Genomic DNA, 25,339 nt, shown 5'->3' on the forward strand with positions numbered 1-25,339 from the left:
GTGTGGAGTCACAGGGCGCCAGTCAGGGGAGGAGGGACCCAGAGCCGTAACGCCCAATGTGGGCTGCCGTGCAGGACAGTGCAGGACAAGGCACAGCCGAGAATTCCCAGTCCAGTGGCAGGGCCGCCGCGAATGCAAGGGGGAAGATGAGAAGGTCTGCCAGTTTCTTCTGCTCTTTCATCTTTGGAGGCCAGGATCGTGGGCAGTCCAGGACCCCTAGGCCCTTCTCGAGACCGCTCCTGAGGTGCTTGAAGCTTCAGAAGCACGTCCCTTCGGACAAACCCTCTGGCGATGATTGCTTGCAAGCCACTCTCTCCTCATCTGAGATTTGTTTGCTCTTCTATCCTTGGCTTTTCTTCTTCTGCACCCAACTGCTACCTTAGCTGGAGGAAACGGGCTGTGTCGTGTGAGCCGGCTGCAAGCCGTTCGTCTGGGACAAAGCGAAGCCCGAGGCATTGGCTGTCAAAGCACTTCTACGGCCACCCAGCCGGCTCAGGCTGCCGGAGAATTTCAACTGGGAGTTAGGTGCAGTCCTCACAACTAAAATAGCAGCATCCCCTTTCCCATTACCCAACCCCGCAGATGCTATGGCATGCATTGACCAATCTACGGCCGCCCCCAGTGCCTCCTCATCTCTTCAATGACCGGACGAGAGATGGTTCGAGTTAGATGGGCCGTATTATCCAGGTGCATCTAGGGTATTGAATTGAGAAGGCACTCGCTTGGAATGCCGTTGGGAATGTGACTATGCTTATCGTGGCAGATGGGAGATGGGCTGAGATAACCGGCAGAATGGGCTGGATATGATGCCATCTCGACAGACGCCGCAAGTACAACGATAATCGATTTGCCTCTTTCGTCACGCCAGATGCAATTGCACGACCTGGCAAGTCTGGGCAGATGAAAATGGCTTGGATGCCTGAGCCAGTACTGCACAGTAGATAGTGGTGGGGGTCAGCCGATGAGCAGTGCGGCCACGACTGACAGGCCTGACGACCCTGGGTGAGCCTGGCGAGTCTGGGTGGCGAGCGGTTTAGAGCAAGTGTCTCACCACCTTCACATCATTATGCCGATGCCTGCACAGCCGGGTGAATTCTGCGTCAAACCCCATTGATCAATCCCTAATCTTGTGCCGCCAGTACATGAACAGTGAAGGGAGGAAGGGATCCCCTTGGTTCCCGTTTGGAACAACGAGGGACAGGATCACCGAAACGTCCATTGTTCATGCGCGACAGGCGCACAAGGCGGCTGTTCTTGTCCTCCGACAGCCACTCGTCCAGTCGTCCCAGGTCTGTCTCCAACCATCGTACTGCTGGCAATGGTGGACAGAGGGAGGCTAATCGATCCATAGCCGAGGGCACTGGGATACTAAGGGGGACAAGCGTATTGCATCGTTATCAAGAAGGGAAGAGTGGTTGGGACAGAGGGGACAGAGGGGACCCTGATGAGCCCTGACAAACGTCAGAAGCGTCAATCCGTGTGGCGATGGCATCAAGGCTTCCCGCTTTCGTTCAACTAGATTCTCGATATTCTGGCTCCCGTCCAAGGTGCCCTGCGATCTTCCGCCTAGTGATCTGCAGAGTCACTGAAGGAAAGGGACGCAATGTCACAGCCCTAGAAGCGTCTACCTCAGACCAGATGCCTTCCATGATTGACATTGACGTACCGCCTGTCAGCACTGTGTGAGCGGCGGGGGAGGCAAGCACCTGGACACGCACTGTAGGGTCGGGTGGCCATAACTCTTTTGGTGCCTGAGGCGCTCAAGGCATCAAAGGAATTCCATACTGTGTGGTACTCCTGGTCTGGGCCAACCGCCACGTTTCCATTGTCTGGAACCGGGCCATGCGTTAGTGGGCAGGTTGCACACCACAACCAGGTCCGGTTCGTTCATTAAACAGGCGCTGGCTGCAGGAATCCTACAGGGTTCTCTCCTGCTTCTCCCAGAAGGAGGCGTCGGGCGGAGCCAGTCAAAGCGTGCTGACGTGCAGAGTCGTGGGTTCCCATTGCACAAGGCTGCTCGCTGTGTAGTGGAACCGGCCTGGGAGTGGTCACTGCCTCACACTTAATTATGCATCTCCAGAAACAGGACCGGCCAGAGCTTGAAATGAGACCCAGGATGTCTGCAGGTCGAACAGTCTGTACTGTGTGCTCTCAGTAGTTGGAATCCTGCATCGCCTAGGTGAAGAACGAAGGGGCAATGGCTAAGGGAGACAATAGGGATTCGACTTGATGGTTTAGAGGACCGGTCCATCAGGGGAGTTTCATCGAATTGAGGGGTGCATTGGCCGGAGGCAATAGTTGGTTCCTGCGGCCATGCGCTCGAATGTAAACAGAGGGGTTTTGCCTGGGAGGTATGAGAAGTTGTCAGACACAAACTGAGACCAAGCTCTGGGTCGAAACAAGAGCCGTGCCTCGCTTGTCGTATTGCCCTATTTCCCCCTCAGATGATGACCAACAGCGCTCTGTCAGAGACAAGAGACGACTCACTCGCAGACGCCCGGTCCCAGTCGACAAATAAAGCAAGTACTGTGTAATTGTAAATTCGCCAAAGATACAAAAGGTGAGAAGCCAATGGTCACGCCGGACACGATCTTTTTGGCGGGTGGTCTGCCTCGTGGTGTTACCAAGGGGAATAGCGGAGAGCCAGGTAAGGACCTGGATGTGGATGGTAAGACTTCGATATCGGCTTCGAGAATGGCATCCTGTTCGTCCCCGTATGTACTGGCAGCAGTCGGGCTCCTTCGGGAGCCATGGAGAAGAACGGATGGTGAGCTGTGGGCGAGTGGTGTGTGCCTTGTCGGATGTCTCTCGTGATCGGGTGCTGGCGATGAGCGCAGGCAATTCTGCTAACGTGGACCTTGGCCACAAAGAGTTTGGATGGGGTCACTTGCTCACCTGGTTGTTCTTGGGCACCTGCCCGGATAACGCATTATTGGAATTAGGAGGTACCTTAGTTTGGCTGGTCCGTTTTCGACACTGTCTGCGAAATGGACGGATCCGCAAGCAGACGCCATGGCCAAATTTACAAAATACCGCTTGCCTCCATATGGACTAGCCTGAGATCGCCCCACGAATCAAAACAGGGTGGCGAGGCATCGAGAATGTGGAGCTCATACCGTGTCTGATGAGCACTGGACTGTGTGCCGGAGGCGGTCTCTTTCGGGACAGACGTCGTTCCATTGGCTGATAGAGGGAATTACGTCCACTTTAATGACCGAGTGACCTGCAATGGCCCCATCCTCACCAGTTTTACCCAGTGCCGCGCTCACTGTATCTTGTCTTGCTCTCACCCTCTGCGGTGGTGCCCTGCAGGCAGTTGGCTGCCCCTGTTTCCCCTTGCCCCCCTTCTCATTGTGCAGCTGCTGGCCCCGGTGCTGGATGCATCGCCTACCGTCCTGTGTGCTTGGCTTGGCTTGATCAGTGTTTGTGTGCGTGTGTGTGCCGTCCCGTCGCTCTTTCCCTTTCCTCTCTCTGCTCCCAGCGAGGCCCGGCGCATCCCACCACCCCCCAGGACCCTTCCCACCCACCACCTTTTCGCTCTCTTGCTCTTTCTCCCCCCCCCAGCCCAGCCCAGTGCGGCCCCAGTGTACTGTACAGTAGTCTGTAGGTAGGTGTGGCCCGCCCCCTCTGTTCCGCCCAATCCGAGCCTTCCCTCTCTGCAGAGGCCTGGTCCAGCAAAAAGCGTCGCCTTCTCCGAAGCGCACTCCTGTCCCTCCTTCCTCCGCCTCTTCACTTTACCACCTAACACCTGCGTACTTACTTCAACCGCATCTCACCCTCCGCCATTCCAACCACACACCGCAAAGAGCTTAACCACCATACCTCACCATCTATCCATCTCCTTTCGACGAAAACAAAACGACATACATTTCTCAACCTTCAAAAACCCTTCAAAAAGACAAAACGGTTTTATTTATACTTCCTCGTATAAACCACCCACTTCTCTTTCTAAAGAACCCGGCTTCGACGCAGATTTCATTGTTGTTGTAAATGCTGGTTTAATACCGCAAAAGCTTCGCTACCTCCCACCACACCACACACTACAACCACCACCACGACGTCTACTTTTACAGCGTCTTTGCTCATCAGAATATAATGTCTTCATACTATCACTATAACGCTCACCAGCAACATACGTCCGCGGCAGTGTCCGCCATCTCCCATAGCCACCATGGCGGTCGCAATCGACGGGCGCCGAGGTTATCCGTCTCGCAGAACTCCCACAAGCAGTTCAGGGGTGTTCGGAGCATGAAGGAGCTCACCGAGACCCCCTCGTTGTCCAGCTTTCGCATGCGATTCGAGGCCGGCCGGTCTTTCGACCTCGAAGACGACATGGAGTTCTGTCCTGGTCTGTTGACGGAGAGTGATGTGAGTACTTCTCTTTGACACGCCAAACATGCCGGTGGCCTGTGCGGCTACACATCCTAGAGGCTACACCAGTCCTGATGTCAATGCAACATTCCACTGACCTGGATTTTCTATTACCAGCTTGTCTCCATTCACAGTGGCTCGTCTGAGCGCTCGTCATTGGCAAGCAACTCCCCGGAGTCATCTCCCACACAGCAGCCCCAACAGGTTGCACCCTCTTTCTCTCTCAACTCCACGTCACCCGCTTTCATTCCTCCCGCATTTCAGAGCCAACAGTCGACCCTGAAGCTGCACCAGCCTGCTGCTACCCGTGCCCGAAATGCCATTCCCATCATCAACCCTGCTACCGGCATCTCCATGTCCAGCCCGCCTCCGTCCGTGTCGCCCGGTGCCCGATTGAACATGGGCCGACGATGGTAAGCGGATACGCTCAGCTTCTTGACAGAATATGAGCGGTTCTGCTAGGCCGTCGTTGCCGTTGCAGATGAGAATGTTCAATCACCATGACGTTCTTCTATCATCAGCTGTTCGTCTTGACAGGCACGGGCACCGATTCGGAAGGGTACAGGCATCGATTTTTTCACCACCCAGCAGGCAGGGCACACTTTCATGGTCGACTGGATACTCGGCTTCGACTTCTGGCTCAATCTCAACCATACCCTGTACAAACATCCTTATTTCGACATAAGCTCCTTGTTCAAAGCGGAAATTTGACATTTTCCACGGCGCGACATGAAGATACTATCGATACCTGGTCCTTTTTGTTCTTCACACAATCGCGGTGTTTTTAAAAATACCAAAATCGGAAACGGTGTTCCGACCTGTCAAGATGGAGGCTGTTTGATCACGAACGGGCGTTCACACGGTGATTTTGCATTCTCGCAACCAAATAATCCATGCATCGGTGCCTCACAGCGGAGTTTTGTTTTTGGTTCCTCTCATTTTCTACAAGAAGCGGCGACTTCGCATGATAAAAACGGTTCATCATGGGTCCACGATTTCATCCAAGAAAAAGATTATTCGACATATAGAACGAGTCTTCTGATGAGGTTTGCGGGCAAGTATCAAAGCGGGGTCCTCTTTTTTACTCATCAGGTGTTCTGATGCTTTTTGCTATCATGGGAAATATCACTGGGGCGGCGGGCGGTTGGCACGGAACATTTATGCGGTTTACCTGTTGCTGCGAATCTTATACAAAGCTGGAAACTAGGCTTTCGGGTCGGGGAGTTGGTCTTTCATCAATGGGTTGTGGATATCTCTTCTTTTTCGATGTACCATTGGCAGCAAAACGCCCATAATCTGCCGCTTTTTATGGATTGTTTATCCTCTTGAGTACAACCGCAGGGTTTCTAAACGGGTTGCATGTTGAGGTCGGTGTGAAGGAAACTCTGTGATAAAAGAGGGCAAGCGATGCATCTTGGTCGGCTGGAGCTATTGGGAGCGTTTTGATGGAGCTCATTGCTCCGAAATGGCGATGTGTATGCGAAGATACGAGTACCGTTATTTAAAGCAATCAAGACGGCGAACAACATCGCCTCTTTCTCTACAAATTCATGATCCTTCCGATATTCGTGACATGTTCATATTCAATGATGGTCGTTCTATTGTGAATCGATGTTAAATCCATCCCCTAGGCCCCAGAGTTTGTTGCCTACTAGGTACCACCCCGCCACCGATTATTGTAAGTTGAGCCTCGGACCACACAACACCACATAAAAGACTCATATGTGACCAAGCTTCTGGCAAACGCCATGGTGAAGAGGGATCGAAGCCCATCTGAGGAGGAGGACCCAGTACACCAGGTGTCTACAAGTAAGATTGAGTTCATTCTAAGTGAAGAGCAATGAGCTGAACTGAGTAATAGGCCTATCAGATTCTCCAAGCAGCGATATGGCGCGCTCAATATCCGAGAAACCAGCTCACAAGAGGAAGTCGGCGGGCAAGACGCCTTCCACTATGGAGGGCGCAGATGAGCCTGTTATGACCAGGTGAATCTTCTTGTTTTCTGTTCTCAGGGATGGGATGCTCATCGAGTGGTTGTTTACAGGCTCTTTTCGGAAAGGGTGGTGACCATCTTCGTCGGGCCCGCCCGCATCAAGTGGTCGCTGCATGAGAACCTGCTGTCTGCCACGTCGGACTTCTTCCGCTCCGCGTTCAACGGCGGCTTCAAGGAGTCGACTGACGACACGCTCGCCCTGCCGGAAGATGATCCCGCTGCGTTCGAGCTGTTCGTCCGTTGGCTGTACGGCAAGGCGCTGAGCCCCGCGGCGGGCGGGCTGAACAACAGCACCGGCTCAGGGGCAGCCGCATCATCGTCATCGGGGTCCGGCACAGCCGCCTCAAGTGCCTCCCCCTCAGCCTCCGCGTCCCTGACGATCCTCCTCCCGCCGGACAGGTGTCGTACCACCATCCAGGACTACCTAAGGCTGTACGTGCTCGCGAGTAAGCTGCTGGTCGAGGAGCTCGAGAACACGGTGGTGGATATCGCGCAGGGGTATTACAAAGTGGGTACGCGGCGGCCGGATATCCGTGACGTGCAGTACGTGTACGACAATACGCCGCCCGGCGCGGGTATGAGGCGGTTGCTGAAGGAGAGGATCACGTTGGGCTTGTTCAGGGGTAAGCACAACAATCCGCTCACACCGGAGTGGAAGGAGGTGATGAACGAGACGCAAGACCTAGGGTTTGATATCATTAGTGAGATTAGCAGCTGGAACTGGATCAGTGGAGGAAACTGTCCGCTGAGGGCCGTCACGGGGGGTTGTGCGTTCCATAGGCATGATAGGACAGATATTTGCAAGATTTGAGCGAACAAGGGAAGGGACATTTGCCTAGCTGGCGAATGGAGTTCAGATGGGGGATGTGAATCAAGTTTCCCTCAATACCTTAGGCAACTAGCAAGTCTCTAAGGTTTTGCCCACGAATGCCTTGTCTCCCTGCCTTAGGTAGACTCTAAAAGTTCATTGCAGCTGGATTGGTGATTCACAGCTCACGAACAACTGCAGAACTTCTCTCGTCCCATATTCCATCAATTCTTACCGGATGTGAAGCAGGAGCAAGCAGGAGCTCGCAGGAGCTTGCGCTCTGCCTACTCACTTCTATCCTGCACTTGCTCTCCTCTGGGCATCTTGCAACATCCACAAGCTATCTGACCAATCTATCACAATGTATGAATCGAGCGACGAAGACGTCGAACCCTACATCAAATGCCCTCGCCCGGGGGAAAGGAGATGGAATTCAGGCTTTGAAGGCGGGGACACCGATGTCCGCGCTGAGCCGTCAGATGTACCGAGTAACAATGCTGGAACCCCTACGTATGGATTCCCATTACTTCCTTCCTATTGAATATCATACTCATCCTCAACAGCAGCCCTATACTCTCCGGCCGCATTGTGACGATCTATGTTGGCGCCAACGAGCAGAAATGGATGCTTCACGAGGATCTGCTGGTCCAACTCTCATCCTTCTTTCGAGCCACTTTCCGTTCTGGATTCCGCGAGACCAGGCGCGGCGTCTTACGACTACCAGAGGATGATCCATCCGCGTTCGAGTTGTTCGTTAGTTACGCCTACTCGCGATCTGTGGGCAAGGCGATGAACATGGTGAAACCGCTCCCACTGCCTGATGGCGTCAAAGTCACCGCACGCGATTACCTAGGTCTTTATGTCCTAGCTTGCAAGTTCCTCGTAGACGACTTGCAAAATGATGTGGTCGACGCTCTCTTTGACTACTACGAAAACCCCGAACACTTCCCTCACCCATACGATGTCGAGTATCTCTACCACCGCTCGACTGATGGTTCGGCAATGCGGGATCTTCTTATCTGCTGCCTCGCTCGCGTGATGTTCAAAGGCTCGCGGAGAATGCCAGAGGGCTTACACTTGATCCTCAACGATAATTCGGCGATCGGCCGCGATATTGTCACCACAGTATGGGGTTGGGGGGTGAGAACAGATGGAGGCCATAGTATCACAAAATGTCAATTCCACAAGCATGTCTCCGGGCAAACTTGTAATAGATAAAGGAAGGGCCGTGAACGGTCGCGAAGGGTCGCAAAGGGTGGATGGAAATTGCTCACTAATCTCATGTCGGTCGCGCTCGTGTGGAGGTCTCAGAGCTCTTGCAGGGATGTTTTTGGTCGGTCTGATACATAATGAACAACGCCAGTAGACAGTGTCAGATATGAGTACACAATGGGCACTGGGTGTTTGATTTAAGTTTCTGCTGCGAGGCGTTGCAAAGATTGCAAAGTCATCACGGGACAATACCTTGTCCTCTACGCCCAAATACCCGACCCCTATTATTTTTCACCGTTGCCGAATAAGTGAGGTTCTCCTTCCTCCTCTCTTCCTACCACTTAAGGAATTCCGCACCTCCAATTCCTGCGCAAAAACATGTTTTTGATAATCTAAACCGTCTGACTTATTTCTTGATACCTCCTTAACTTCTCTCCTCACGGTCATAGCAGCCATACATCTCCTTGCGACCCTCTCACCATGGCCTCACTAGACCGCAAGCGGGTGAAAAAGGGCACAGGACCGGAGGCTGTTGAAGCAGCGCCTGGTAAAGTCGATCAGTACGTCGTCCCTCAGTCTCCTATCAGATACCCACTAACCTGTTGCTATGAATTAGTCTATCAGGCCGCACAGTTACTGTCTTCGTCGGCACTTCCCAGAAGAAATGGATTGTGCACGAGAACGTCCTCGCACAGCTATCAGACTTTTTCAAGGCCGCACTTCGACCCGTATTCAAGGAGGGACAAGAAGGAAAGCTCCATCTTCCCGAAGATGATGAGAGCGCATTTGAACTGTTGGTCAATTATGCCTACGGGACCTTCAACAGGCTGAATATCAATCACATGCCGACGATCTCAGCCCCGGATGGTAAACAAATCACCATCAGGGATTACTTGAAGCTCTACATTCTTGCTCACAAGTACCTCATCGAGGATCTCGAGAATGCAGTGCTCAACAAGGTCCATGATCATCACTCAAATTTCGGCAATCAGATCAACCCGGAAGACGTCGAGTATGTCCTTCAGCATTCTACAAGCCAAAGTGGGATGTCTCGTCTCCTTTCTGCTCAAGTTGTTTATAGACTCGTTGTGGGGAACACTCGCAGCCTGCCGCTATGGGAAGAGGCAATGCTAAAAAACCCGGATCTCGCACAACACATTATGATGGCGGTCTGGAAATTTGGTGCCACTGGGATCCCGATAGGAAATGTGAAAGTTGAGAATAAATGCAGCTTCCACAGACACGAGTCCACTGAGAAGTGCACATGGACTAGCACAAGCTTCACCTAGCATATGCAAAGCTAGACGGAAGGGTAATTTAAGTAGCAGGTTCAGTGAAAGAGGTTATGATTCAAATATGAAAGTCGGACATGTCAGTTTGAGTTGCTGGAAGAGGATAGACGTCGTTAGTCCTTAGCACTCTAGGCATCAATAAGACAAAGAGGAATTACTTAACGTCTCGAGTATATAACGCATTGCAGGGTATGGATTAACGCCATCACCTAGAAGTTTAGCCCATCTTCATCTCCGCAATCTCATACATGAACCAACGATGACTGACATCACCTCATTCCACTAGCAGAGCTGTCTAGCAATACTGGGTACGACCCTTGAGTTCGGACAGTCCTCCAACACAAGCCTACCTGCCTGGACAGTCTTGGTGATACCCGAAACTTGATACCATCAGAATCAGACCTTGCCGGTCGAGCAATGAAACACTCTCTGTGAGTCATGTTGAACCTCCAGGTTCGTTGAGTAGATTCCTTGTTCTCGCACCATTTCTTTCTCCCTGAACAGGAATCGGGTAGAAACATGCCTCTCCGTGACGAACGCCAAGTCACGATTTTCGTCGGTCCAGCAGATAGCGGCAGGAAATGGGAACTCCACGAAGGTGCGTTAATCCACATATCCGACTTCTTCAGAGCTGCGTTTCGGTCTTCTTTCCAGGAAAGTCGGGATAGTATTCTTCGCCTTCCAGAAGACGATCCTCGTGTGTTTGAGCTATTCGTCGCCTACATCAATGCCAAGAGCAAAAAAGACCTGACCACACCTCTACAGCAAGTCTTGAATCCCCCTGACGGCCAGAAAGTCACAATCCGAGATTACCTTGGATTGTATGTATTTGCTGCAAAATACCTTGTCGAGTGCCTCAAGCGAGAGGCAATCGACTTGATCTACGACTACTACGCTCTCAAGTCAAGCGATGTAGACCCGCAAGATGCTCACTTCGTTTACGAGCGAACCCCAGAGGGATGCAAACTGCGCAAGCTTCTCACAATGTTCGCCGTGGTCAAGATGCTCTCATACAAGGAAGATGAGTCTTTGGGATGGCGTTACAGTCTCAGGCACAGATCGGAATTTGGCAGGGACATTGTCTCGATGATTTGTAGCCGTTCTATCATGCCCAGAGGTCTATCGCCTCCGGAACCCTCTGGTAAGTGTGAATTTCACACGCACATGCCTGGTGAGTCGTGCCCGTCCGACTCCCCAAGCGCTTCAAGTTCTCCAAGTCCTCCAGGCACTCCTGTTCGGGGACGCCAGTTGGCATGGCGCCGCCGAGTGCAGGCTGGCGGAACAATCTAGTTCTGCAGGATTTTAGACTGCGATTAGTCTTGAATAGCTTCAGAAGGCGCACGATGTCAGGGGAGATAATAATTTGTTGCCTGAGACGAGACATTGCCCAAGGTCAGAAGTCCTGCCAGTCGTTTTGTGAAGGATATATGCGATAGCTCCATAATTGTTGTCGCTGGGAACTAAAGATACTTCTTGCTTTTGTTGTAGAAGACCACAATACATTCATTTTGCTGAGACTAGCACTTTAGAAACAATACCGTTCATGTAAAACGTCTTTCAGAGATTCTGTCGTCTACATTCGCTACGACACGTCGAGGGCTATCTCAAAGATTCCACTTAAGTCACATTACAATGCCCAGCTTCAGTTAAACGAGGCAGTCACAACCAGCGGCTTCCAGAACTCTACTTACGCTCATTTAAGACATCTTTCCCTGGTACTGCAACTTCGTGGTACGAATCAAAATTTGATCGCAGTCCCCAGATAACTTATAGATTCGATGTTTATGGTATTAAGCGCGTTGTAGGCAGCTGCCTAGGTATTTAAACATAGACTTTATTCCCCCTTCGAACGAAAAATCTCGATTTCTGTCGGAAAACGTTGATCAACCTTCAGGCTAACTCGGATACAGCTTCGTTTTGATCTCCCCAGCAAGTAACTACAACACCCTCGTGCTTGCCATAGGAACAACCTCGCCTTTCCACTTCGTCGTCCTAGCCGGAATATTATCATTTCTCTTCCTCGACTTTTTACTCGCAAGGCTTGTTTCCTCGGTTGCCTTAAGCTTCCGCAACAACTTCGTTTCCGCCTTCCTCTTTCACCAGGACATAATGGCGGAATCCGGCGATGATCTTCCACTGAACGAGTAAGTCGTACTTACTTCTTTCTTATGAGCTACCTAAAATGATCAGCCGTTCTGTCTCTGTATCGAGACAAAAAATGCTGTTAACCATTTGCCCTGTCGCCGTGATGTTCACTACTAACCCTCAGAAGGTTACTCTCAAGCCGAACCATTACCGTGCTTGTTGGCCCAGACAAGATCAAATGGGCACTGCCGGAGAATGTCCTTTGCAGCTGCAGTGATTTCTTCAAACAAGCACTGCGTGGTCAGTTCAAGGAGAGTAGCGGACACATTGAGCTACCAGAAGACGACCCCGTGGCTTTCGAGCACTTCATTCGCTCCGTATACAGTGTTCACATGGGAAATCAGCCAGAGGCACAGCTTCGAGAGCTTCCAACTAGCCAGGTCATCGACGTATATCTTCTTGCCTACAAGTACCTGAATGTGATCTTCCAAGATGCAAGCATCGGCGTGGTATGGCGTGATCTTAAAGCAGATTGTTTGAAGAGTCGCTCAGAGTATTATTCCATTGTCGATGTCTTCGCAAAGACTCTAAAGTCCTCCAAGATGCGCCTATTGCTGGCCAGATCGTTCGTTTACCGGCACTTTTGTGGCGCATCTTCCGGTGCAAACATGCCGGAATGGTGCGAGAAGATCGTGGAGCATGGAAACGCAGAGTTGAACTCAATCTTACTCAAGGAAGTGTTTCGTTGGATCGCAGACTATCAGAAGAAACCTGGGCTCATCAAGAAACCCCCTACTTTCTTGGACTTTGTTGGGTGTGTAGACGATTTTCTCATTGAGTCTACTTGAACTTCCTCGCTTAGAGAAAAAGGAAAGTTTTGAGAGCCCGCTGAGTTTTCAGGCGGGATTCAAGATACTTGAGATTCCTGGACTTGCGGCCTACGTTGCCTGGCGACTTTCTCAGCATACCTTTGGCGTTATACACCTTGAAGGGGATCTAAGTGGATGGGCGCGAGAAACAAATGCTCTTAATGGCACCAATTTTACTTAAAATTTATATCGACCAAATTGAGTTGCTGAGAATAGAGCACATACATAGCTAGATCATAGCTAGGCTTCACAAAATCGCGAGCTTCCGTGATCGTCAATCAATCTATCAGAAATCATTCAGCTCAGGGAGAATAGTATTGAGCGCAAGCGGAAGGGCAGTGACAACGCCATTCTTTTATATCAGAAAACACCCCGTCGCGATGCTCTAGATTTAATGTAGTGCTTGCAAACGTGGATTTGCTCTGAGGAACACGGTGAGATGGGCTGTAAAATCAAATATCAAAACACTCAACCTACCTTTGACCAAGTTTTTACTCCCGCCTTTCCTCGTTTTTCTTGCCATTTCCACCATGAAAAATGAAGAAATGTCATGATAAAGTTGAGAAATAATAGGCAGAAACCCTAAATGACACACCAGCCAGCGTATGAGGTTTTCCTTTCGCCAATACATTCTGGCGGTCTCTCAAATCCAACCTAAATTCGTGCAGACACGGCCATGTTTTGAGTCAGAATTTAATCACTCGAAACCCGAATTTCTTAAACCACCAACGGCGCTTGCATGTCAAATCAAGTGACGGCAAGATGGTTGAGTCTGGCGATGCTATGCCCCTGAATGAGTACGTCACATTCCTGCTCACACATAGCAGCCAACCTGAGAACCGCCATCACTCGACCAAAACGCCAGTGATATTGTTCCAGAACAAATTCTAACTTTCGCACAGGGTCCTCTCAGGTCGAACGGTGGTCATTTTCGTCGGCCAAGACAAGGTCAAATGGACTCTCCCCGAGAACCTACTCTGCAAACACAATGACTTCTTCAAGAAAGCCCTCCGCGGTCCTTTTATGGAGAAGGACGCCGTGATCAATCTTCCCGACGACGACCCCAACGCATTTGGCCTGTTTGTTCAATGGATCTACGCTCTTACCCTGAAATCTGTTGAGCCGGAGTCCATCTTCTCCGACTCTGCCCCATCGGCAGTGGCATTCACCTGGATATTCGCGGACAAGTACAATGACCGGGCCCTGCAAGATGCCGCAATCACGAAGCTTCATGCGCTGAGCCAAACCCGTTTGTGGACCGAGTACCTGTATGTGGAAGAGGTGAATCACGTCTTCGAACACACTCAAGAGTCTGCTCCTATTCGCACACTGATTGCTAGATGGATCGCTTGGAACTCCTTTGTTGGCACCAATAAGATGGAGGAACTGAACGCATGGGAAACCATTTTGAGGGCTGGCAATCAAGCAGTCAGTCTGGCTATCATGAAGGAGCTCTGTTCCTGGAAAGAGCGCAACCATCAATGCCACATGGTGAGGGTGCCCGACCTGGGAGAGTTCCTGGGAGAAGTGTGCGACTACCATTTGCATGGTCCGCACGAGTGGTGTAGATTTGCTCGTTCTCAAGACTTTGGTGTTTGCCGAACAGGCATGGAACATTATGAAGATGGATCAACGTATGCAGATGCTAATGCTGCTGACAGTGCTTACCAGTGGGGAGAAATACTTTGAAGAGGGTCCGTTGAAAAGGGAAACAAGTCCCAAGATGTTGTCACGGGAGGTTGTAATTAATTAGTCTACACGGCTATGTCGCATGGATGATATAGTCCTTCTCTAAACATATCATGATGGGTACTAATACCTGTTTGAACAGAGCCATTGAGAAATGAAAGCCAGTCTCTGCGATGATGAAATCACCGTATGGAAACACAGGAAGTGCTTCCATTCCAATTTTCCGTCTCAAAGATGGTAAAGAATGAGGACTGAATTAGCTTTGCCATCCTATCCATTCTCATCATTTGATATCTTCACCTGAAGATTGACATTTATTCCCCAGGCGAAGGAGGACGCACAGGACGGGCGAGGAAAATGTGGGAACGGTCTGGATCGGCTCCAATGACGGGAAGGGCATGTCTGTTACATGACAGTGGAGGTTGTTAGGCGGGCGCTTGCATCAGAAATCCACATGTGTTAGCAACGATTCAATAGTGACGTCACCGCACCGACCCGATCCGGCAAGAAGCTCCCTTCAAGCAAGATACATGCTCTCCCAGACATATGCACCTTACACACAGTCCCTCTCAATTCCTTTTCCCCCTTGATGTGACAGCCTGGCACACACCCCTCCTATCACGATATCCTCGGCTTATTCCTGGGCCATAAAAAAACAAATTGCCTCAATTGGTCCTTTTCCCCCGGAACACACAACTTCTTCCAACAACCCAATTGACATACCCCTCCATACAACTTCGAACCACGACCCAACCCATATCTTCTCGTATCTGTCTTCCTTTCTCTCCATCTCGATCATGTCTGCTCGCATGCTCTTCCGATCCTCAGCCGCCGCTGCGGTGCGACCTAGCATCGTTGCCGTCAGCCCCAACATGGTCAGAAGCTTTGCCGGAACTAGGCACATCGGCATCAAGGAGAGCTCTTCCCGTAAGTCAATTTAACTCCTCTACCAGCCCTCAGTCTCTTCATTGAAGCATCTTTTCATCGTTGCCTCAATTACCATCGCCGGCTATCATTACCCTGGGAAGACCCGACCACCAGCTAACATGTCATGTCCCTTCAACAGATGACCCCGACTACGAGAAGCACAAGGAGGACTCCCTCGCCAAGCAGAAGCAGGGCAAGGCCCACTGGAAGCCGGAGCTGGCCTCGGACAGCGAGGAGTCCGTCAAGGCGGACCGATCGCACGGCGAGCCCAGCGACGCGGAGGCCATGAAGCGCCTGCAGGAGCGGACGAAGCAGGCCGCCGAGGAGAAGTCCAAGGCCGGCACCAGCATGCGGGACGGACTGTAATGATTAAAGACCAAAGACCAGAGCTCAAATCTCATTTATTTACCGCATCTCCATGGCTGATTTTTCCTTTGGACGGAGTTGAGGCTGGACTACTTAACCTGGCTCTCCCCAGATTGGCACTCGTTGCGAGTTGGAGGACGCTGGAGCTATGTATGAACGTATGAGAACTTTGTATGCATATGTGATTAGTCACTGGAGGTGGCCAGAAGACGCCACCGACAATAGAGTCAATTTTCTCTTTTAATTGTGGTATCTAATGTGCACATCAACGCCTGGGTATAATTAGCTCTTTGAAAGCTGGGTATGTCTGTAGCAATGACAGGTGCTGCTAAGTAAAGGTACTGAAAACCAACGCAATTGATCGAACGCGCATGATTGAGCGCGATGGTTTACCAAGAGGATAAATGCTATGGCCAGAAGCGGTTGTTTGCTTCATCCAGCACGACCACCACGACCACCACGTCCACGATGAGCCATGCGGCCGCCTCTACCTCGTCCTCTGGAAGCAACTGGCCGGCCTCTGGTAGCATACGCTGGGTTCCTGGCAGGGATGCCCTCATCGTCACCATCAGAGTCAGAATCCGAGTCGGAAGAAGACTCCGCGTCGTTATAGTCAGGTTCCGATTCCTCGTCTGAAGAACTTCCAAGCCTGACGATTGTCGGCCCAGTACGTCTTGGTGGGCTGGGAGCAGGCGGGCTGGGACTCGGCGGTACCTCTTTGACGGATTCCGGTGCTTCTGAGTGGTGGCTAGACGCATATGGCGAATCTTCTCTCTGAGCTGGTAGGTCATCCTGATAAGGAGTCTCCTCGCTGCTTGGAGTTGCCTGGGCGGGCTCCTCAGCCGGCTCCGCAAAAGGCTTCTTGACGGGCTCGACGGGCTCCTCAGGCTCAGCATGCGAATCAGACTGCTGCTCCCGTGCTGCACTCAATCTGTTGGGTGACTCAGTAGCTTGCTTCTCATGACTTGGCCCGGCTGTTGTTGGAGTTGCCTGCAGACTGCTGTCATGGCTATTCGAAACGCCCCGGCCACTCCTTCGCTGTCCAATCTTGAATGACTTCCCCTTGAGCTTCATACGCTCTGCCATCGACAAGAATGGAGTGTTCACAGTAGGAATAATGGGAGGGGTCGGTGCTGCAGAAGACCTAGTTGCTCTAGCCGACCTTGACACAGAGGTTGGCGTCTCAGCAGGCTTGGCCTTAGGTGGACGACCTCGCCTCTTTTTGGGTGCAGAATCCTCACTTGTAAGTGGAACCGCAACGGGCGCACGAGCTGACCCTCCGGCGGCTTCTTCCTCGTCTGCCTCGGCTATCTCGCGCGCGAGTTGAGCCTCCAATTCGTCGATATCGATATCGATGGGTGACTCTTCGTCATCAGTGGATGCCATAGCTGGCTTGCCTGTAGCTATAGTGGTGACGAATGACTTTCTTGGTGGTCTCCCACGCCGCTTTTGCGATGCTGGCTGTGACGTAACAGAAGTCTCCGGTGCGGTGTGAGTTGAAACACGTCCACCTCGTCCACCTCGAGCACCTCGAGCGCCAGCAGAACGGCCACGTCTGCGTCCCGTGCTAGAAGATGCTGCGACCCGAGTCGGAGCCGGGGTAGTTTCCTGTGGTGTATCCGTCCCCGTCAATGCCCGTATAGCATTCGCAGCGGCATCAAGAGGATCTGTAACTTGAGACGGTGCATCATTGTCCCCTGTGTCAGCCGTATTCTTGACAGGTACAACATCGTTGAACTCTTCAACATCATGCTCGAAATCCGCATAAGAAACCTTTGGTTTTGAGTGTCGAAGGGCAGGAACATTAGGCTCGTAGGGTTTGTATTGGTCTGCAGAGTCTTCTCGATCCTCCTCTTCAGGTTCATCCTCCTCCACGTTTGCAGGTTCTGGCTCCGGTTCAGTGGATCCATTCGCTTGAGCTTCTGTCATCGTGTTGTCCTGTGTCAAGAACGCTGGATCCAGTGTCATGGCAGGATCCACAAGCATATCTTTCTCAAGCCTTGGCCGTTTCTTATGGGATTTGGGGGCTAGGAAATCCGGATCATTGTCATCATCTAGACGCGCACGTCTTTTGGCAGCCCGAAGCGTCTTCTTAACAAACTCAGAGGGCTCATCATCAAGTGCAATGACATCGGCAGAGGGCATCTGATAAGGGTCAAACAAAATCTTGTCCGGAGTGTCGTCATGTTCGTAGTAGCCCATCCCCAATCTTCGTTCTCCGCCCATCATCAATGGGTCAGGATACATCGAGGGATCAGGGTAGCTTGATGGATCTTGGCTTATAGCTGTCATCATATCGGCTACCTCAGCTGGGCCGCCGTTTTCGTTTTGCTGGTGAGCGCTAGGATCGCCTATGCTATAATCAGCGGGCACATTCTCGGCCCTGACGGCGTTCTGGAGATCATCAAAGCCCTCCGGCATGGACTCTGGCATTGTGTGATCCATGGTCGCAGCCACACCATCAGCCAGTGCAGGGCCAACAGCATCGCGTGAAGCACCATCTTTCGCCTTTTCTGCATCAGCCTGCTGTCGAAGCCGCTCCATGCGCTTGCTATTATGGTTCCGGGGTTCGTCACCAGCAGCCTTAAGCCAGTTCAGGTTGTGCAGGCGGAAGTCGACCAACGATTCCACGCTCCGATCATCAGCAACGGATCGCGTATCGTGGCCAATAAATGTGTTTTTAGGTTGATATGGCGTAGTATTACCCAGCCGACGGCAACCACCGCAATTGCATATCTTCCTGCATTTGGGACATTGCCATTTTTCGTCTTGCAGAACGTCCTGTGGCATTAGGTCAAACCCTCGGTACAGCGTACCGAAGCAGTATGCCTCACGACAACCTTGATTCGAGCAAAACGCCAAGCGATGAGTGTAGTCTTTGTGACTGCACACATGGCATCTGTAAACATCGCCCTTCTTCTTCTTTCGTCTCGATTTCTTCTTAGGGCGATTGTTGTCATCGAGCTCAGGATCAGATGGCTCTAAGTCAGATGGCTCCTCCGGCTTCGAGATATCCCTGAAGGGTCTTCTACGTAGCTGTTCCTGGCAAATCTGTGCCAAAGATTTCTTGCCTGCTTTCCTCCTGGCGACTTCGAGCGGAAGTGGTGACGTCTCAACATCAAAGACTTGGTCATTCCTGATCACCATCTCGCACCACGCCGCGTAGTTGTTCACCAGCTCTGACCAGTCCCATTGCTCACACCAAGATAGTTTGGAGATGCAGAGACAAGACCGGCCCATCGCATAACACTCCATGCAGACGTCGTAGGTATCCTCATCGCCATTTACAAGCTGTCGTACGCAATGCTTGCATGTGAGAAACCTGTTGAAGATATTGGCGCGACAGTATGAGCAGGTCACGAACGAATCGAAGGGAATCATCTCGACATCTTTCTCCTTCTGGCCGAACATTTCATCGACTAGTATCTCGGTGAAAAGGCTAAGAAGTTTCTTGAAGTCTTTCGCCATCTGGTCCTTCCGAGACGAAGTGGAGCTTCGGATCAGATCCTGGCCAAAGTTAAGCCAAGACATTTCCGCTTCTTCCATCTCATTGAGTTGTGCATAGTACTTGCGCAGAGTGAAGTAGATGATTGCCTTGTTCTTATATTGCTCGTCACGGCATACGAGCCTCGCTTTAGGAAGCGCTTCATGGAGGGCTAGCTCGAGTGTCTCCACGGTAGTCCGATTCCATGCGACTTTCATCGTTCTCGTGCCACGATTCCAGACCTGATGGGGAGCTAGAGGAGGTACGAGAATAAAATCTCCAACCTTCTGCTCCACGATGTAGACCGGGAATGTTGCCTTCTTCCAGGCATTGACTTGGGCAAAGTGCTTCTCAATCTCAATATCATGTCCGAGCATTGAGAGAAAATACTCCCTCACAACTTCTCTGTCTTTTGTCTCGGTCATGAACCAGATTGAGCTTCCCGGCTTCTCTCCTTTCTCGTCTCCGGAAGCATCCACCATGATATTCTGTCCCAGAGAGGCGCACATCTCACGATGAGCGGGAGTGTAAGTACCTTCATGGCCGATATAGCACATAAGATTCTGAGCGCGCATATCTTCGGGCAAGCTGCTCATCAAGTCACCTGCCGGGGCAGCCGGCGCATTTGCTTGCTCATCAACGAACATCCCCTCGTCGCGAGCCTCGTTGCGAGGGACACCCTTGTCATCAACATTCTCGTTCATGTAAAAGAGTACTGGAGGAATGACTTTGCGAAGATAGTCGTGCCACTCAGGCGGGCAATCGATATCCTTGAGGTAGAGTCGCTGTCTTCGCTCGTCACGAAAGTTGCTGGGTGTCCACTGGTCCGTCAGCTGTTTCATGGATCTGAGGTAGTGACCAGTGGTCATGGGTATGTCGGACTGCGCATTGATGTCGCGAACGTTTTCCTCTGTACTTAGTATTAGCGCGCCGTCTGGCAATGAGGGTCAATCAGCGCACCCTTCTTATCATATGTATTCTGTAGGAAAGCTGCACTGAAAATAGACTTGGGGAGCTTGAGGTTCCAGTCCGTGATGACTAACGGCTTTCCGCCAGCAATGACATGTAAATATACTAGCTTCTCGAATCTCTGGGCATCGAAGCGCATAAGTTCTTTGGCCGAAATCCGCATAGCCCATTCGAAATTTGGAGTTCGGTCGACTAGGTTATGGAGGTCGAGGTTCGGAGGTATAGGGTCGAACTTGGCCTGGGGGTGCATAGAGGGCGCCATCTTGGTGGTTCTTAGAGGTGATAATTCGGGTACTCAGTGATAGAGCAGTGATGCAATGACCAGCTCTGAGACGGTTGGCTTGTCCGGCCTGATGCGACGCGCGACCTAGATGAAGCTCGGAGCTGGGACTAGCTTTGGATCCAAGGTGACGGATGGCTCAGACGCCATCCAACGCGAGAAAAACACATTCATATGGGCCCTTCAGCTGGAAATGTGGGATAGAACTGAGGTTACTGAAATCAAAATAAGGCCTGCTGCTAGAGGCGAAAAGTGAAGGTTTCCGTCAGAATCGCGACAACCGAGGGGGTAACTTGGTTTGGTGGGTAGGTGCAAGGCTCCGGGTTGACCTTGCGGACGATCAGGCCTGGAAAGCTTACTCAACCAATCAGGTGCTTTGTGGCTCACATATCCCAACCTCAAAAAGCGGCTAGTGGAGACGAGGCTACAAATCGCTCTCTAGCTCTTGCTCTACCTCACATATGGTCTTTAGACTAAGAGCACTCAGTGACTGCGAGTTGACAGAGGCGAAGTCTGATGAAGCCAATGCTGGGCTTGCAACGCCTGCCAGTCAGGCAGCTGGCTTGGTCCTCGTCCAGAAGCACTTTCTCGAAGGGCTCGGCATGTGCGACCAATCTTCGGGGGTCAAGCCTCAGTATTTTACGAGCTACACCTTGTCTCCGGTATCATGAGTCTGCAGCTCGGCTCTCATCGCCGCCGGCGAGCACTCCTTTCAAGCCCACTGTACCAGTCAAAGCCATTGCAGCCGCGACCGAGCTCCCGCCCTACGAGCCACCAAAGTCTGGAATACTTTCGGTGATCCCAAAGGCATGGATCCCGTATGCTGAGCTGATCCGTATCGACAAGCCGACAGGCACGTACTATCTTTTCTTCCCCTGCCTCTTCTCGACTTTGATGGCTGCCCCAATGGCAACGCCAATGGCTTCTCCGGGAGCTGTGATTGGAACCACGGCATTATTCTTCACAGGCGCTTTGATCATGCGCGGAGCTGGCTGTACCATCAATGACCTCTGGGACCGCAATCTGGATCCTCACGTTGCACGGACACGACTCCGGCCGATTGCTCGCGGCGCCATCACCCCTTTCAAGGGTTTGGTGTATACGGGTGCACAACTTCTCGCTGGACTTGGCATTCTTGTCCAATTCCCATACGAATGCCTTTTCTACGGGATCCCCAGCTTGTTGTTTGTGGCATCTTATCCTTTGGCCAAGAGAGTAACGTACTACCCTCAGGCGGTACTCGGGCTTACATTCTCATGGGGGGCGATCATGGGATTTCCGGCATTGGGTGTCGACCTTATTTCCAACCAGGCGGCTTTGGCAGCTGCTGCACTGCTGTACTCGTCCAACATCGCCTGGACAGTGCTTTATGACTTTATCTATGCACACATGGACATCAAGGATGATGTCAAGGCTGGAATCAAGAGCATTGCTCTGGCACACGATGGCCAAACGAAGCAGATCTTACTTGGCCTCGGCGCCACTCAAATTGGTCTACTGGCCGCAGCTGGCGTCGCCTCCGGAGCCGGTCCGGCATTCTTCATTGGAAGCTGTGGTGGAGCGGCACTGACGCTGGGCTACATGATCAAGAAGGTCAATCTAAAGAGTGTCAAGGACTGTTGGTGGTGGTTCGTCAATGGTTGCTGGCTGACAGGTGGGGTCATCAGTGCTGGGCTGGCTGTCGATTATGCCATCAGATACGCTCAAGAAGGCAAGGAGGAGAGCATCAAGCAGGAGTGAGCTCTGGGCTGCTCTGTACAAAATGTACAACTCTGTAAGATTGAATGTAGCGATATCATCCCCAATAATCCTGTCATAATGAAGAACATTGAGTATTTTCACTCTTCCGCCAGAAATATCTTGGTGCAAATGTGTTGGTGGTCCATGACCAATTTATTCGTTGTTGATCATGTCTACCGGAGTAGTATCAGCACTTCTGAAGCCGATACGATGCCAATGCGAAGAAACACAGTGACGCCGGAAACCCAAAGCCTGCCCCTTTTTCCAGTTTCTCTAACCGTTTATGAGCGGGGCTTCTCCTTCTTCTCCTTCCACAGAGCCAGCAGACCGACACCAGAGACCTTGACGACCTTGAAACGGACACCGGGAATATCACCCTTGGCCTTGCCCTTGCGACCGAAACCAGCCAGGAGGACCTCGTCGTTCTCGTCAACGAAGTTCAGGCAACCGTCATTGGGGACTAGATAAGATCCATTATTAGCAATTCTGATACCTTAAAAAAAGTCCTCGCCAGAGCAAGCGCTCCTCGTCGCATCCTCATCGAATGAGAATGAGTTGGGGGGTATTTCGTACCGAAAGCGGTGACCTTCTTGCCGTTCTTGATCAACTGAACACGGACACACTTTCGAATGGCCGAGTTGGGCTGCTTGGCCTCGACACCGACCTTCTCGAGGACGATTCCCTTGGCGTGGGAAGAGCCACCGAAGGGTGATGACTTGAAGGCGGTTCCCAGCGCTCTCTTCTTATAACCAAGATCGGACCATCGCTGCTCGCGGCGGTTGTTTCGGAGTTTTCTGGCGGCGTTGAGGCCTCTAGGCTTGCCTTTACCCATGATTGCTGATGATGAAAGTCAGTCGGTTGTTTTTTACCACTCCCAGGACGACGACGACGTGGGGACACAGGATAAATAATTTTTAGATGGATGATGAACTCGTCTGCAATGTGATTCGTGTTGAGGGCGAGGGATAACGTACCGATTTATGTCTTGATCGCTGTGCTGGGTGATGTCTGAGGGGTTCGTCGAGGTGGACGTCGAAAAAGTTGCTGGAATCCCTCCTAGCCTCACAAATTCAATAGGGTTTGTTCACCCTAGACGAAAAATGCGCTGCGGCCTCAGGCAAAGAGCGGAAGGGAGGAACAAAAAATCCGGTGGCGGAACGTCTTTGCTGAGATCCCCACTTTAACCACCAATGAGACGGTGCATCGCTATAAGTGGACATCGGTGCTACGCTCAAGTGCATAAACTGCCTTGAATGCATTACGGCGACTCATATCCCGTCCCAAGAGTCTCACAGGCTGAGGTGGTGAGGAATGTAGCCCACTATGGCCCAGCAATTATTGAAGGGCAAATCAAAGCAGCGAGATCCGCCGCCGTCATTGTTTCTTCACCCGTCTCCCGCTGCTTCCCATGTCTCACTCCCGGGCATCCTCGCCCCAGGCGCGACAGCTGCCACCAGTTCCAATGCCGCGTCTGGGTCGTCTTCACAAGGACCCAACAGCTTGCAACGGACTACATCACTCCTAGGCCCTCGCGATGGTACAGCAGCAGTGTCATCACCAATGGAACAACGCCGCACTTCTTTCAGGCCGCCAGCCGGCGTAAGTTCTGGACTGGGTGGGCTTCCTCTTCCCCTGCAACTACGTACCGGGGAGTCTAGCCGTGCTACTGATAGGACGGATGCACTATGGGCTGAAATGCAAGCTACGTTGGAGGAGGTTGAACTAAGTGCAAGCGGTGGCACGCGTGTGTTTGGGCCAGATCACGACAGAAAATTGGCAGAGCTGAGAGCGTCGCAGATTGCTTTGGCGCAAGCATGGGCTCGCAGTGAGGCTGATGAAGCAATTGAGACAACCATCTCCAGTGCCGCCGCCGCCGCTGCTGCGGCAGTGCCTGGTGCAGAGAAGGTCATTGGCGGCGGCGACACCACTGGAGGCAAGACCGATGGCACCGCAGGAGGTACGGATGGAGCTGGCGGCCGGAGCACAGCAGGGAGTGGAAGACCCGGAAGTGCTGGTATAGGCACGGAGCGACTTGGCGCAAAACTAGAAGAGGAGACCGAAGTCGATATACTTCTTGCGAGGAAACGAAGAGAGGCCAACGACCGTTACTTCCAGCGGGTCAACCAAGGAGTGTTGGATGTTGTGGCAAAGCTGGAAGAAGTTGCCGTCGCTATGAAAGCTGTTGAGCAGGAGAGCAAAGATGTTTGGGGCGAGAATGAGAGCGTTCCCGGAAGTGCAAAGACATGAACGTATCATCCTCTGCTTGGGTTTTTGGAAGGCATTTACAGGGCGTTTGGCACATGGAAAGCGTGGGCTCGGTTCCAAAAGCTACATACAACACTGGACTGTAATTTATTGCAAGATTTCATTGTGACTTGACTTTTCAAGGTCATTAAGGTGACCAAACCTCGTAGGATCTGATGAGGACGACTCAAGTCCATTCACTCGAGTATGCATCTATCCCGGTATATAAGCTTACACGGTGCTGATCTAATACATGGCCCGTGCATCGTGCCCGCAACCAGACAAGAAATGCACCTGCCCAAAAGGGGTCCCACCCGCCAAGAGGTGCAAGTGTGGTCACAGTGGGTGGCATGCTTTCAAGTCATAGCGAATGGGATCAGCGGACACTCCGACGTCAAACCATCTGTCCGTCCCTGACTTCACCCCAACCCAAAAGAACAGCCTTTCCCAGTTTCCGGCGCTTCCTAAAGGCAACGACTTTTCACATCACACAACAACGTCCGATCCCGATCTTAAAAGGCCACGACTCATTGAAATTCCGTCGCTCTGTCAATCGCCGTCCCACACAGACTCAACCGAACACACCCTAACAATCTACTCGCAGCAGCCGCCATCATGAGACTCATCGCATTCCTCGTCGCTGCCCTGACCATCGTCTCTGGCGCTTTCGCCGTCGATGTCCAGAAGTCATTCATCGTTTCGTATGATCATGACACCCCTGACTCTGTGGTCAACGAGGCGAAGGACAGGATCGTTGCGGCTGGAGGATACATCACACACGAATACCAGCTGATCAAGTAGGTGACGCAATCGATGCGGCTGTTGAGCTGAATGAATCAGAAGACGTTGACTGACATGATCACAGGGGTTTCGCGGCAACGGCAGGAGAGAAGACGTTCGAGACGGTGCAGGCCATGTTTAGCAAGTACAACGCGCAGGTCGAGGAGGATCAGGTTGTGTCTATCAACTCCTAGATCTGGGATTTTTTTTGGGCATTGGGATGGCGGTTG

The 25,339-nt window shown here is 51.8% G+C and overlaps 8 protein-coding genes across 8 annotated transcripts; 6 read left to right on the forward strand and 2 right to left on the reverse strand.

Annotated features, from left to right (window-relative positions):
* Positions 1-6,119: 6,119 nt before the first annotated feature.
* On the forward strand, positions 6,120-9,673 carry UCRPA7_4075 (hypothetical protein; the record flags this gene model as incomplete). The annotated part of the gene is made up of 7 exons (XM_007916623.1): positions 6,120-6,180; positions 6,233-6,356; positions 6,416-7,135; positions 7,736-8,304; positions 8,878-8,944; positions 9,001-9,396; positions 9,466-9,673. 7 exons carry the CDS (start codon positions 6,120-6,122, stop codon positions 9,671-9,673), a joined length of 2,145 nt encoding a protein of 714 aa, XP_007914814.1.
* Positions 9,674-13,392: 3,719 nt separating this feature from the next.
* Positions 13,393-14,319, forward strand: UCRPA7_4076 (putative btb poz domain containing protein; the record flags this gene model as incomplete). The annotated part of the gene is made up of 3 exons (XM_007916646.1): positions 13,393-13,427; positions 13,533-14,058; positions 14,302-14,319. The coding sequence occupies 3 exons, from the start codon at positions 13,393-13,395 to the stop codon at positions 14,317-14,319; spliced, it is 579 nt and encodes a 192-aa protein (XP_007914837.1).
* Positions 14,320-15,128: 809 nt separating this feature from the next.
* On the forward strand, positions 15,129-15,612 carry UCRPA7_4077 (hypothetical protein; the record flags this gene model as incomplete). The annotated part of the gene is made up of 2 exons (XM_007916639.1): positions 15,129-15,246; positions 15,386-15,612. The coding sequence occupies 2 exons, from the start codon at positions 15,129-15,131 to the stop codon at positions 15,610-15,612; spliced, it is 345 nt and encodes a 114-aa protein (XP_007914830.1).
* A 1,372-nt stretch (positions 15,613-16,984) lies between these two features.
* Positions 16,985-20,327, reverse strand: UCRPA7_4078 (hypothetical protein; the record flags this gene model as incomplete). The annotated part of the gene is made up of 3 exons (XM_007916653.1): positions 16,985-17,073; positions 17,166-20,006; positions 20,057-20,327. 3 exons carry the CDS (start codon positions 20,325-20,327, stop codon positions 16,985-16,987), a joined length of 3,201 nt encoding a protein of 1,066 aa, XP_007914844.1.
* Positions 20,328-21,323: 996 nt separating this feature from the next.
* Positions 21,324-22,085, forward strand: UCRPA7_4079 (putative 4-hydroxybenzoate polyprenyl transferase protein; the record flags this gene model as incomplete). Its single annotated transcript, XM_007916628.1, has 1 exon — positions 21,324-22,085. The coding sequence occupies one exon, from the start codon at positions 21,324-21,326 to the stop codon at positions 22,083-22,085; it is 762 nt and encodes a 253-aa protein (XP_007914819.1).
* Positions 22,086-22,366: 281 nt separating this feature from the next.
* UCRPA7_4080 (putative 40s ribosomal protein s23 protein) lies at positions 22,367-22,917 on the reverse strand (the record flags this gene model as incomplete). Its single annotated transcript, XM_007916661.1, has 2 exons — positions 22,367-22,545; positions 22,659-22,917. 2 exons carry the CDS (start codon positions 22,915-22,917, stop codon positions 22,367-22,369), a joined length of 438 nt encoding a protein of 145 aa, XP_007914852.1.
* A 728-nt stretch (positions 22,918-23,645) lies between these two features.
* Positions 23,646-24,332, forward strand: UCRPA7_4081 (hypothetical protein; the record flags this gene model as incomplete). The annotated part of the gene is made up of 1 exon (XM_007916637.1): positions 23,646-24,332. The coding sequence occupies one exon, from the start codon at positions 23,646-23,648 to the stop codon at positions 24,330-24,332; it is 687 nt and encodes a 228-aa protein (XP_007914828.1).
* Positions 24,333-24,699: 367 nt separating this feature from the next.
* UCRPA7_4082 (putative proteinase propeptide protein) lies at positions 24,700-25,303 on the forward strand (the record flags this gene model as incomplete). The annotated part of the gene is made up of 3 exons (XM_007916640.1): positions 24,700-24,734; positions 24,899-25,126; positions 25,195-25,303. 3 exons carry the CDS (start codon positions 24,700-24,702, stop codon positions 25,301-25,303), a joined length of 372 nt encoding a protein of 123 aa, XP_007914831.1.
* Between the last annotated feature and the right edge of the window lie 36 nt (positions 25,304-25,339).

The sequence above is a fragment of the Phaeoacremonium minimum genome (assembly GCF_000392275.1).
Source record: "Phaeoacremonium minimum UCRPA7 unplaced genomic scaffold PA7_03_scaffold_324, whole genome shotgun sequence".
Classification (NCBI taxonomy): Eukaryota; Fungi; Ascomycota; class Sordariomycetes; order Togniniales; family Togniniaceae; genus Phaeoacremonium; species Phaeoacremonium minimum.